This window comes from Cyprinodon tularosa, unplaced genomic scaffold (assembly GCF_016077235.1).
Source record: "Cyprinodon tularosa strain WSP-4 unplaced genomic scaffold, ASM1607723v1 ctg831, whole genome shotgun sequence".
Classification (NCBI taxonomy): Eukaryota; Metazoa; Chordata; class Actinopteri; order Cyprinodontiformes; family Cyprinodontidae; genus Cyprinodon; species Cyprinodon tularosa.
Window position 1 is genome coordinate 327,033 of NW_024039598.1, and position 13,295 is coordinate 340,327.

Consider the following 13,295-nt stretch of genomic DNA (forward strand, 5'->3'; position numbering starts at 1 on the left):
TCTTTTTAACTGTCATTATTGATATTCATATTTGAAGCAATCTCCTATCCTTTCTATTAGAATCTTATTGAGGATACCAGAACATAAGAAAAAATACACCCATTTGAGCTTATCTTAAGAGATTAAATATTTACAATAGATGAAAAGTTTGAATCATGTTCAAATTTTCTCTAATTCTCTATGTCTGGGAATTTCAAGTGGTTAGCTTTGAAGTTATTTTGGCCTGTGAAATTTTTCCCATATTATTAAAAATAAACTGTTTTTTTTTAAAATGTATATACCATGATCTGTGTTTGATATTGATAACCATTACTATCAAGTATACATGAAAGTTATTTGTAATGTTTTATTATAATATATCTCTTATTGTCATCTGAAGGAATGGAAGTACAATCATTGAATATACTCTCAGAACATCTGATTATGAACCTGCAAAAGCTAAAACAGCAAAAGAGGAAATGTTAAAACAACTCTCTAAAACATATCCTGTTGAGTTTCAAATTATAGAGGACCTGCTTAAAAACTCTGAGGTAATATTGTTTTTATGACTTTACTGAAAATGTTTTGAAAGAACCGTTCTGTTGTTTCTGCTGAATTGTTATGATACACTAGACTAATGAGTAGAAACAGAATTTCAACCATTTAGTACCACACAATATTGCATACCTACACAGTTAGCACAAAACAATTATATATGGAACACAAAAGTGCTCAAAATAAAATCCATCCATATTCTATCATGCTTATCCTCACCATCCCAGCAGGGATAAGCATGACAGAAAATTGATAGATGGATCAAAATGAAATAATTAAATAAATAATTGTGAAAAACCTTTGGCTGTCTGATGTGTTATCCGCTCATAACACACAAATTATGTGAAAAAGAAATTGCGAAATCACTAATAAAACTAAAATGCTTAGATCAGTATAATTAAAAAATATACAGTATTTTACAAAAAAATTATGAATTTATAAAGTGTAAAAATGTATTACAAAAATACAAAAGATTTTTAAGACATATCTATTTAATTTCAGCATTTTTATTTCAAAGCTAACTTTTAAAAAGTCAGCTATTTTATTGTGTTTTTCTCCCCATTGCCTTTTTTTTCATAATGGTACTATACAATCAAATGCAATTAATTTCAATTTAGTCTATATAGCACCAATTCACAACACATTTTACAGAGATAATTCAACCAGATCATGCGCTCAGATTGTTTAAAAGTTTCCTATCTAAAGTAAACCAGCTGATTGCATTGACTCATTGTCTCAACATCAATCCCTCATACAAAGCAAGCATGTAGCGACAGTAGAGAGGTAAAAGTCCCTTTTAACAGAAAGAAACCTCTGGCATTACCAGGCTCAGAGTGGCCATTGCCAGAGGCCGACTGGGGTTCAAGGAGATAGAAGGAGACATTCTGTTTGGCTGGTGTCCCAGCCAAACAGAAGCAGACCTGATGAAGCTACTGTTACAAGAAAAAGTAAGAGGTTGAACTAAAAAATACTGCAGAATGGGAGAATAGAGACAGACTGAAGCAGAATGATAAAAAGAGGTCCCTATGTTCTCCAGCAGTCTAAGCCAATAGCAACATTAAAGGGATAGCTCAGCTCTGTGTGAGTCTCCAGGTTGAATTATGAAACATATTTCCTAATGAGCAGAGAACTTTATTTGCATTCAGTGATTTCACAATTTTATTGTCACATTAAATATTTATGTTATTTATTTGACTAGATATTTATTTCCTAATTGTTCATTTATTTACTTTTCAGCAATTTTGCGTTCTATAGCAGTTTAATATAATATGCTAATATTTAGTTTTATCTCAGTTGTAACAAAAAAAAAATGAAATCTAGATTTCTTTCTCACATGTAACAGGCGTTGGATCCAGTTACTTTTCCAGTGTTCTTAGAGAACCTCAGCAATGCCACTGTCAACCTTACTGATGAAATAAATGGTTCTCCATACATCATCAATGACATTGTGAGGATCCTCAGTAATGTAGCTGATGCATCATATTCATTAGATATTATAATAGAGAAAGATTACATGGAGGTAGGTAAATCTATTTTTTATTTTTGTTTTCAATGTATTTTTTTTTTGTTAGGACTTTCACCATTTATATATTGAATTTCTCTCAACACAGAACATCCTGATAACTGCAGGCTCTCTCACTACTGATAAGGCAAAGGATTCATGGGAAATCCTCAACAATGCCAAAACCAGAAAGGCAGTAGAACCGAAAGGGAACATCAGACTAGAAAATACCAGCTCTTCTCTCTTGAACTCTTTGGAAATTATTGCATCCCGTCTTGTTAATAAATCTTTTAACATTGCCACACCCAATATTCAGTTGAACAAAACAACATTTACAAACACTTTTGCGGGGGACTTTATGTCTTCAATTGAAGTAGAGTTATGGAAAACACCTGGAGCAGGTCAACTATATAACCATAATAACATTTGCTTCAATGGATAATGTGCTTCCTTCAAGAGATAAAAGCAACTCATCACCCAAGATAATAAATGGAAAGGTTGTGCTTCTTAGGCCTGAAACAAAAATCACAAATGTTTCATTAACATTTGATATTCTCAATAATGCTCTCAGAAATCCCAAATGTGTTTTCTGGGAATTTAACCTCTTTGAGGGTTTTGGGGGATGGAGTGATAAAGGCTGCATGCTACTGTTCAATGAAAATGAAACAATCGGCTGCAGCTGCAACCACACCACCTCGTTTTCCATTCTTATGTCACCTCACAACCCTGATCATTCTGAACTAGTAATTATATCCTTTATAGGAGTTGGATTTTCTATTGTTTCCTTGATTATATGTCTAATCATTGAAGGCATCCTATGGAAAACAATTGGTGACAGCATGACATCATATTTCCGTCATATCTCCATAATTAACATTGCTGTGTCTCTCCTGATTGCAAACATTTGGTTTATAATTGTAGCAACAATTCCAAAGATGAAAAATTCACCAGTATGCACTTCGGTTACCTTTTTCATCCATTTTTTCTACCTCGCCCTTTTCTTCTGGATGTTAGCCTCAGCCCTGCTGTTGCTCTACCGTATGATCAATGTCTTTGATGGAGGGTTGTCTAAAATGTCCATGCTGGCCATTGGATTCTCTTTGGGCTATGGTGCACCACTGATCATTGCAACTATAACTATAGCTGTCACTGCTCCCTCAAACGAATATATCCGGAACAATGTTTGTTGGCTCAACTGGAAAGACTCTGAAGCAATGCTGGGGTTTGTGATCCCTGCACTTCTGATAGTGGGTGTAAACCTTATAATCCTGTTTGTGGTAATATCCAAAATGTTGATGAGAAGAGTATCTGTAAATGCTGCCCAAGCAGGGGAAAGGCATGTTCTGATGGTCATTGTCAGGAGTTTGGCTGTGCTAACACCCTTCTTCGGACTAACTTGGGGTTTGGGATATGGAACAATGTTTGCCCCAGAAAACAGATGGATCCATATTGCTTTTGCATTCTTCAATTCACTACAGGTAACAATCAGATAGAAATCCAAATAGTAAGTGCTGTTATTTTGACCTATTTAAAAAATAGTAACACCATAAACTGCTTAACTGAATTTGTCTTATCCATGCTTTTAAGGGTTTCTTCATTCTGATGTTTGGAACATTGTCTGACAAAAATGTAAGTTTTTCACACAGTTACACTTTTTTTCATCTCATAGAATATGCATGATTTATGCTGTATGATAAGGTGTGTATCATTTGGAATGTGACTATTCTTCCTTTTAAAAACCATGGCATTTGTTAATGCAGTGTATTAACTTAAGAGCTAACTTTTTAGGCACGATCAGCGATAACAGTGACATTCTCCCGCCAGAATGAGGAAGACGTAAGAACAGTTTTGTATTTCAAGTTCTTGTATTTACTTTTGCATTTATGCAGGGTTTCACCGCTTTCTCATATTCTTCTGTTTTCAGACCACAGGAGCTGAATCCTCACATAGCCTGGTCAATAAGATCTGGAAGTTAAGACGAACAGGTATATGAGTTTGCAAAAAATTTTAATTTTTTTTCAAAATTTTAAAAAACCAACAGAATTTTCTCTTGTATGTTAAAATTTTATCCCTTTTATGTAAAATTATGATTTACTTTCTGACTCTAGTTATCTCAGTCAATTATACTAATGATGCAATTTAGGCCACTGTCCTGAGTGTAAAACATTTTTTATGGAAAGACTAAATGATCTTTAATGAAACCCTAACTTCTGTTCCCCATGCCCTTTTACCACCTTCGCCACATTGTCTCTTATGGCTGAACTGAAGTAAAGAACTCTTTGGATAAAATGTCATGAACAGAGGCAATGAGTCCTGTTTAAGCATTTAGAACTGTCGTTTCTGGAAAAGCTAAGAATCAGGAGCAATATATTAATATGGGGTCTTGGTGCTACTCCTTGAGAACTGATTAGTATCTAATGTATTTATGTATTTTTTTTCACTCATTAATGATTTATTACCTAGTAAAGCATCTCAACAAAAAGAAACAGACGTGTTACGCTTATAATCATCAATGAGTTAAACCACCAAAATCATAATAAAATCTAAAAGTTCAGTTTATGGTTTCAAATTCTTTCTATCAATCTAAGGTGATAGACAGAGAACTATTGGTATCATCTACAAGAATACTCCCAAATATCCAGTTTCCAAAATCATATGATTGATTGATTGTCACCTTGGTTTGAATTTATATCATTGTTGGGTTTCACTGTTTCTTTGAATCTCTTTCACTCCTTAGTCTTTCTTTTGTAGTTTGTATGTTGAATTGGCTTCTTAATTTACTGTTATGTTGACACTTTATCATTTTGTGTCCTTTGATATCTGGTGGGTACGTCCTAATTGACTTTGCTGAATTAAGGTCGCTTTTAGCATCAGAAAATATGCATTTATAAAATATGAGCCTGTGTTTATATTGCCTCTTTTTATTTTGGATTACACTTGTCTCTGTGTTTTTGCGAGCCCCACTTACACTATGATGCACTTTCAGGAGCTTTTGTTGGGAATTCTCTAACCTAGAGCTTGCACCCCATTGAGTGTTGCAGAGATAATAAATAAAAAGCATATTATAAGAGGAAAGCCATTATTCTGGACCAAAATGGGAATTGATTTTAGGTTAGGATTAGAGTTAGGTAATTATTTGAAGGCAAACCTAGTAACTACAGGCGTTAGACCTGTAAATGCCCGTATTTTGTTTCTACTAAACATCTATCATGGTCCCTTGTTTCTGACCCACATGTTCTGCATGTGTTTAGAAAGAGAGTTAATGGGAGTATGTGTACGATGAGATTGACAGCACTAAAAGACTTACTGCGTGTGACACTAACGAACTACCGGGGGGAGTGAGTGGAGCTGCAGAGGTCCGTAGGTGGGAGATACAGGAGCTTGCAGTGGGTAGGGAGGTTGCCAAGCAGGAGGAGGCCAGTTGGTAGGACTTGGCCAATTAGTCTGAGGAGTGGTGATAAGTGACAGTCAGCTGGAGCACCGGCGTGACTGCTTGAATCTGCAGAGCAAAGTGGGATTTGGATTCGAAAAACCACATATGGCTAAAAGGAGAACTGAACAGAAACCACTACAGCACCCTGATTACACTGAAAATAATAACAAAGATATACGACTGCATACTAAGAGCAAAGTGTTAACTTACCAGTCAATAATAAAATTGAGAAAAGACAATCGGTTTAAAATCCGGCTTCTTCTTTCAGCATGCGCCAACGAACAAACACCTTTCCAAGATCGACTCTTGTTTTTTTTCATGTAGGATCTCTTTCACGTTTTCTCTTTTAAGCCTCCTCAGAAGGTTTAAAGTTTTTCCTTGCCTCAGCCATTACCAGTAGTTAAGCATGCGGAAAAATAGTAGAGCAAAAGCCTTAGCTCCATGACTATATAAAAGCCTGTGGCCTTAAAGTGATATGTTCTTCCAGGTTACATGACCTCACCAAAGACGGTCCGTGATCTCCCAACTAACATAGTCGGTATTTCAAGAGTGGAGCCCCACTTGTAGCATTGATAGTGTCAAGCGGTGTATATTGGCCTGAAGAATCATTTAAAATAACTCATATGCGTCAACTCTTTAGGTCATAAAGTCCACGGTGTGCCTTTAAACTGGTATCTCTGTTTGGAATCAGGGTTAGGACATGGGAATCACTGGAAACTGAAGGGCAGTCAATGCAAAGTCCTTATAAGTATAGAAAGACAATCTGCTTGTTTGCATGTGGTTGCATGATAAATATAACAGAAATAAAAAAAAACAAAAATAGCTAAAAATTTTTCAAATGTACTGAACAGTAAGTGATTCCCTGCAGATACGGACCTTGTGCCTTTCTTGAGATGTCTCAAAAGAGCCAGATGTATTATCACCAAGAGCGTATATTCAAGATATAAACTTATTTGGCCCACTGGGATAAAAACAAACAAAAAAACAATGTAAACAAACCAAGTGACAGCTTGTTCTTATGGGGCATTAGAACATTAAAAAATAGTGCAAGAAAATGATAGACATCCTTATTCCTACATTAATACTTAAAAGACAGGACATTTGTTCACATGGCTCATCGAGTGCTGTCTAATGAGCACTAAGCCATTGTAACTGTGCCTGTTGTTAATGATCTGCGTTAGTAATTGTGCTTTTTTCCCCTGCTCTTTGTTTGGTTTGTTGGTGCTTTTTGTTTTTATTTATTTTTTTGTTTTTACAGGTTCTTCAAAAGGATACCATCAGTACCCTAACGGATCCAATGATTGATAATGAAACAAGCCAACTGATATTGAGGAATGACACCAACCTTGGAAAGGTCATCCAGCAAAGCAAAATGACTTTTAGTGAAATTGTTTAAACAGTAGTTTCATTTGACTGATATCAAACTGTATTTTTTTTTTCATATCTTTACCATTGGGGTGTGTGTATACATACACAGTCAAGATAGCATTTACATTCCCTCAGTGCCAGTTTGTACAAATAGTGTGTGAATCTTTCTGGTACAACTGGTTGACCATTAAAAATGAAAAACAAATTTTTACTATATACAGTATATATACTTCTGCTTCCGTTCTTGGACGGGTTTCTCTTCAAAATAGATTTTATTTAATCAAAATTAGATGTATTTTGTATATTAAAATGTATTGAAATAAAAAATAATGCTCTCTTCTTAAAGATTTATGCTTTGTTTATATTCAATCCATTGTTAGCTTTTTTGTTGTCCCTCTCACTTTTAGAAGAGAAGAGAACATTTTGGACAGACTCTTGGATTTTTTCTTGGAATTTTCCACTTTTAGATATTTCACATGAATAGAATAGAGTAGAATAGAATAGAATAGAATAGAGTAGAATAGAATAGAATAGAAGTCATAAAAATAGCTGTTCCAGACCTAACTGAAGATGGATGCTAAGAACCCACATGGTAATTCGATTATCTGTCACTGAAAAAAGAAAAACTCAAGAGGTGGGTAGTAACTAGTTACATTTACTCGAGTAACTTTAAGTCGTGTTTGACATTTACTTGAGTTAAAATATGATAAAGTATCACTACTCTTACTTGTGTACGGCTACTCCATCTATTGTGAATAACTTAATGAAAAAAAGCTTGTTTTAAATAAAAATGCACCATTGAGAGACACAGTTTCCTTCATTTTGTACTCAAGGATGATTGGTTAAATGTTTCCAACTACTGAGTCTGCCATATCATTTGGAAGTTGAGTGAAAATGTTATAGTATTTACTAGTAGTAATTACTGTATGTTATATGCTTATAACTTCCTTTCCTTTGAAACGCCAGGACTTGCATATTATTTAATATTCTGTTAAATTTTACATAATTTTGTAAAATATTAAGTCAGTCGTTATGATCATGGGTACTAAATTGATAAATTACTCAGTATTTTATTAGCTTTTACAAATAACACTTTTTACTCATAGTTGCTCAAATAAAACTCTTGGTACTCTACCCACCTCTGCTAAAATATCCTCCTTTCCCTGAACAGAATGGATGGGATTAGTTCCAGATTAATAATGTTAAGAAGGGTTTCTCAATCCTGGTCCTCAAGTACCACTGCCCAGCGTGTTTACGTTTTCTGTCCTCTCCAACAAACCTGATTTATTTAAAAGACTGATTAACATGCAGTGCTTGATGGCTGTTGAGAATGTTATGCAATAGTTTGAGTCAATTGTGCTACTATAGAGAGACATCTGAAACATGCAGGGCATGGTACTTGAGGAGCAGGTTTGAGAACTACTCTGATGTAAAGAACTAAACCTGAGGTATACACATTATCAGTCTGCCTTGTCAGGTTAGTTAAACTTTGCTTATAATGGATTTGATAATAAGAAGTGTGCAAAACGTTACACATTGTATCACTTTCTTTTATCCTGAAAATTGTCTATTGAACTTGTCTTGATTCAAGAGTGGATACACTTCTCTATGAACACTTTAGATTTTTTGCTAGTAGAATCAAATTTTAGGGTGGAAAGTAGGATGTGACATGTTTATATTTTGCAAAGAGTTTTAGAAGTTGTAATAATTTAGGTAAGATTTAACAATATGTTTTCATCCATTTATTTTCTAAACCTGCATGAGCCTGTTTAGATTTCTTCAAACGGAACATTGTCAGATCAAGGGAACAATCAAATTACTTTAAATATTCGAAAACAATGTATGATTTTAACTTGTCAATATTAAGCAAGTAGCTGTAGCCTTAATAATAGCTGTATATATAATGAGGAAAGTAAAATAATAAAAGATTGAGATTTTTGGAAGAATGTTTCTTTCCTGCCTCGGTATATTATGTGGAGTCTAAACAGAGTTATGTGTGGGCATTTTATTTTCACTTTCAGTGACTCCACATCAATATCAACCTTGGGTGTGGTTTAGCAGTTGTTATTGGTTCATGCCTGGGTTTCAATTATGTTTGCGCTTCACTTTGATGTTCTTTTTTTATTTTCAAAACAGGGACGTGGCTAGACCTATTTTAGGGTGGCTGAAGTCATCCCTTCGTTGGTATTAGCCACCCCATAATTATTTTGCGATTTTTATTGTTATTTTTTTATTTATTGATTTTTTTTCCATATAACCCCAAACAATTGCAGTAAAGCACTGAAAACGAGCCACCAAGAAGGCAAGTTAATCTGAAGATAAGTTCCTGTTAGTTTATTTACAAACACAATTATTTATACAATTATTAATATCGTTAGGATATTCATTTCCTTCATTGGCTCCGCGTCCAGCGTCACGTCACGTGGTACACGGCCATCAACTGGACCATAGCAGCTGTGCAGTGCAGCAACAGCGCGCCCTTTGAATCTCCACACAGTCATCGAGCTTGATTAGGAAAGTTATGGTTGCGTGCAGATACATACGGTGAGTTTGCCATTTGATGTCAGCGGTTTACATTTTCTTCACTTTACCTGGAGTGAGGAAAGAGACAATATAGGCCTAATAGCTTGTCTGATTCAGTAGGAATTACGTTACCATGGTGAACAAAGTCAGTGGTGTGGGAAAACACGATGTTGTTGTAGCCTACTAGCATCATTATAATAGTTTTGTCACAGGAGCAGTGATGGGCAGTAGCGCCGCTACATGTAGCGAAGCTATTAGTTTAACTACATTTTCAAGTAGCTTGACCGTAGCGTCGCTGCTTTATTTATCAAGTAACTTTCCTGTAGCGACGTTATTGTTTTGATCAAGTAGCGACGTAGCGTCCACAAACGCTACAAAATCCAGGGCAAAACTAAGAAATGAAACCAGGTTTTCTATTTCTAAACAACAATCAGCCACAAAACTACTGTAAATAGCAGTTTCAGCTGACGCTTTATAAGTGGCGTAGTAGCACAGGCACACTCCGTAGGGTTAAACAAGCGCACCTTTTCCGAGGCTGTCGTTCTATTGGCTGGAAAGGTTGCTAGGCAACGATCCAACTGCAGTCTGAGAGAGCAAAACAAATCCGCAAGCAGAGCGTAACTGAGACCCGTGCAGAGCGGAGATGGAGGCAAGCGAGAGGAAAAAATATCTGTGATAATATAGAAAATATCTGTTTAAATCTGAGAGAAGAAACAAAGATTTTTGAGAGAAGAGAAAATATTTGAGAGAGAGCGCATGTTTTGAGTGTGAGCATTATAAGTTTTGAGTGCAAGAAGATGAAATTCTTTTCTCTAATTGAAGTTATGTGCTCTTGCATTATGGCAGGATAATTCTCCCATATCTATGTGCCACCAGTCTGATAGGGCGACACTGTGTGATATGGTAGTGCTTCCTTGGGTTGACTATAGTTCTAAGTTGTACGTTTCATATACTGTTGATTTTGTGTTTTCATTAATACATTGTACTTAAAAATACTTCCTTTATTTGCATTAAAACTTTGTCAGACTGATGTGAAAAAGTCTCAAGGATATCCTTCTTTGCAATGATGCTATTGCCTATTGCCTACTGTCCATTTATGCAACTTGTATTTTGTGGTTAAACTTTAGATTAAGCAGAAATCTATCAAAGATAATGCTGCATTTATTGTTAAGTTCCTCACATATATGTGTTTCTCTCTGTGCCAGGTGTAGAGAAAGACATGCCAAAGTCCAGGTCACACACACACACCAAGCACACACACAGAAACAGGGTTATTGCAAAGCAGACAGGGGTTCCTGACAGGTTGTGGGTGCAGGGGAGATGGGGAAAGATGAATGGCCAGGTTAAGGGTTTATGAAGATGTTGGGAGTCTGTTGGTTAGACAACTGTCTTCTGTAGAAGGTTTCCATTATGATGAGTGGCGAACCACTTGCCTTCTTCCATTTATGCAGTAATGCATGGCACCTACCATTTACTCTTTGTAATTTAGCACATTTTAACTGGTGTAGTTTAGTTGGTGAAGTAGCATTAGTGAGGGAAGTGTTTCCCAGGTATGTTGCTCTTAAAATAATGAATTTATAGACAGCGCCTTAGAAAGTGCACTGAAAAAATTTCGGCGCGCGCTATGCGCGCGCAACATCTTACCTAGGGGCTAAGCCACCCATGTCTCTCAAACCTAGTGACGGCCCTGTTTCAAAAGGCATCCTATTCCATTAAAATTAAATAGTAAAGCTAAATTTTATTTCATATATTGTAAAAATGACACAAATTAAATTATACAAACATTATTATAAACACAATCACACTGGAAACCAAAAATTATCAAGCCGTGGGAACAATTTTAATTTTTGTCAGGAATTCTGCAGTGATTATGAAGCTTGCAAAGTATTCCAGGAAACGAATAGTTGGGGCTTTCCCTATTTAGGCGAGTGTTCCTCTTAGTATTTAAAGAAGAGCAATTAAATGAATGTGCACTCAAGACAAGAGCCTCTTTGGAAGCCAGGCTACGTGGAGAGGTAACAAAATTCAATTTTTAATCCTATCCTACAGAACTAGATCCTAAGAGTTCATGCTTTGTTTAGCAGAGCTTGATATTATTATCTTGACACTTATAAGTTACTACTATGTATTTCTTGTTTAAAGAACAGTTTAAAATGAATCCACTCTAGTAAGATATTAAAAAATAAATTTTAATGAGACCACTTGTGTTATTTCTCTTCAAAAGGTTTCAGAACAGCAATACAATTATAATATTTTACATAAGAGAATCATAACCTTAGAGAATGTCTTCCATCCGTTCAACCATGCATCAGTTAAGGCTTTAAGAAACAAGAAACAGCAGCCAATTTGGGTGTGTTGTGATTGTGACTATTTATGTGGGGGGATCTACAATGAAAGGCATGCACAAAACACATTAAGGGATGAATAAAGGCTTAATTACGCTTGATGCATGAAAATAAAGTCTACAAATTTTACACTAATTGCCTTTTTTCCGATTGCACCTAATACTGGCTGATTCTAGGAGGGCATGTACGCATAGACTGCAAGCTTACAACACAACACCTCGTTTAGAATTAAAGAAACAAAAGAAACAACTTCAAAGGACAAGTCTTTGAAGGCAAAATCTGCCTTCAAAGACTTGTCCTTAAACATTAAAACATGAATACAATAACATTAGTATGGCAACTTTTTGGCATATTTAGTATTTACTAAATATACTTTTTTGTTTTTTTAGATTAAGTCTTTAAGCAGTTTATTTAGACTCTCTTTTTTATTTACCAACAATATTGTACAACTACACATTCTTAAGCCATATCATGACAAATACAAAGGTTGCATGGTTATAAAATCTTGAGTCATTTAGTAGGGCTGTGCAAGCAAATTTAAATTCTTAGGTAATGAAAATGATTTGCACTGTCAGGAGCTAGCAAGAAACATTTTTCTAAAGAAATATACCGGTCTTTTTATGTTTCTGTCTTGCATAGATTGGAGTCTAACTTCATACCTACTTACCAGAACAGTTCTGTGAATCTTTACTGAAGCTTAAATTTGTAATAACAGCTATCTCCTGATATCCTTAACGCTACTCAAGTCGTTATATATTACAGTCAGAGAAGGTAGTAAAACATTTAAAGTCCTGTATGGCGCTTTTTAAATCAGCCACAATAATCTCATAAGATGAGGCACTACAGTTGTCAGGATTAATTTGGGAAAAGTTATTGGTTGATCGGAAAGAATAAATATGAACATAAGTAGTTTAAATAGATGTTTCCCTATGGAATAAACTTTAACTCTGATCTTATTTAAGCCATAGATTCTATTTTTTATGTAAGATTAACTACCAAACAGGTGTAAATGAAAAACATTTTATTGCAGTTTTTAATAATATTATCTGAATGGGTTTTTGAATGGTACATGAAGATTTATCAAATGATTTTCCTTGCATCTTTAAATGAAACTAGCTTTATTTTAAAATTGACACTATTCTAAGTAATTATGTTTTTTTGAACATACCAAATATCTTTGAAAAGATTATCCTCTCCTCTGCAGTGAGGATGGCTTTACCAAAGTTGGCACAGTTTGCTGTTATCCTTTCTGTTATCTGCTACACTCTGGACAAGTCAGGATTCAACTCGTTGGTCTTCACCTTCTTTGAGGTCAGCATGAAAACAAAATACACATGAAACAGGTTTTAGGGCGTACTATGAAAATTTAATATATAATATAAACCTCTGATGTCTCTTTTTGAAACCAAAAATAGTCCCTTTGTCTGTGTTTGACTTTGGTGGATTTTTACAGGAATCAGTTGATTCTAAATCACCCAGCATTTATGCCAGAGAAAAAAGAGAGAGTGAGTCCCTCCAAAACACAATGACCGTCATTCATCTGGAAACAATGACTGACTGTATTAAAGCATCTTTCCATCTGTTTTCTCCC

General features: G+C 35.1%; 1 protein-coding gene and 1 long non-coding RNA gene across 2 annotated transcripts; both read left to right on the forward strand.

Moving 5' to 3' along the window:
- Nucleotides 1–411: 411 nt before the first annotated feature.
- On the forward strand, nt 412–7,026 carry LOC119774793 (adhesion G-protein coupled receptor F1-like). The gene is given in 8 exon segments (XM_038272473.1): nt 412–530; nt 1,877–2,053; nt 2,145–2,435; nt 2,437–3,513; nt 3,623–3,664; nt 3,824–3,871; nt 3,960–4,020; nt 6,727–7,026. Coding segments are annotated over 8 exon segments (1,815 nt in total). The 5' UTR covers nt 412–458; the 3' UTR covers nt 6,774–7,026.
- Nucleotides 7,027–11,272: 4,246 nt separating this feature from the next.
- On the forward strand, nt 11,273–13,195 carry LOC119774805. The gene is made up of 3 exons (XR_005279583.1): nt 11,273–11,374; nt 12,909–13,015; nt 13,158–13,195. It is a non-coding gene; the product is annotated as an uncharacterized LOC119774805 (long non-coding RNA).
- The last annotated feature ends 100 nt before the right edge of the window (nt 13,196–13,295 follow it).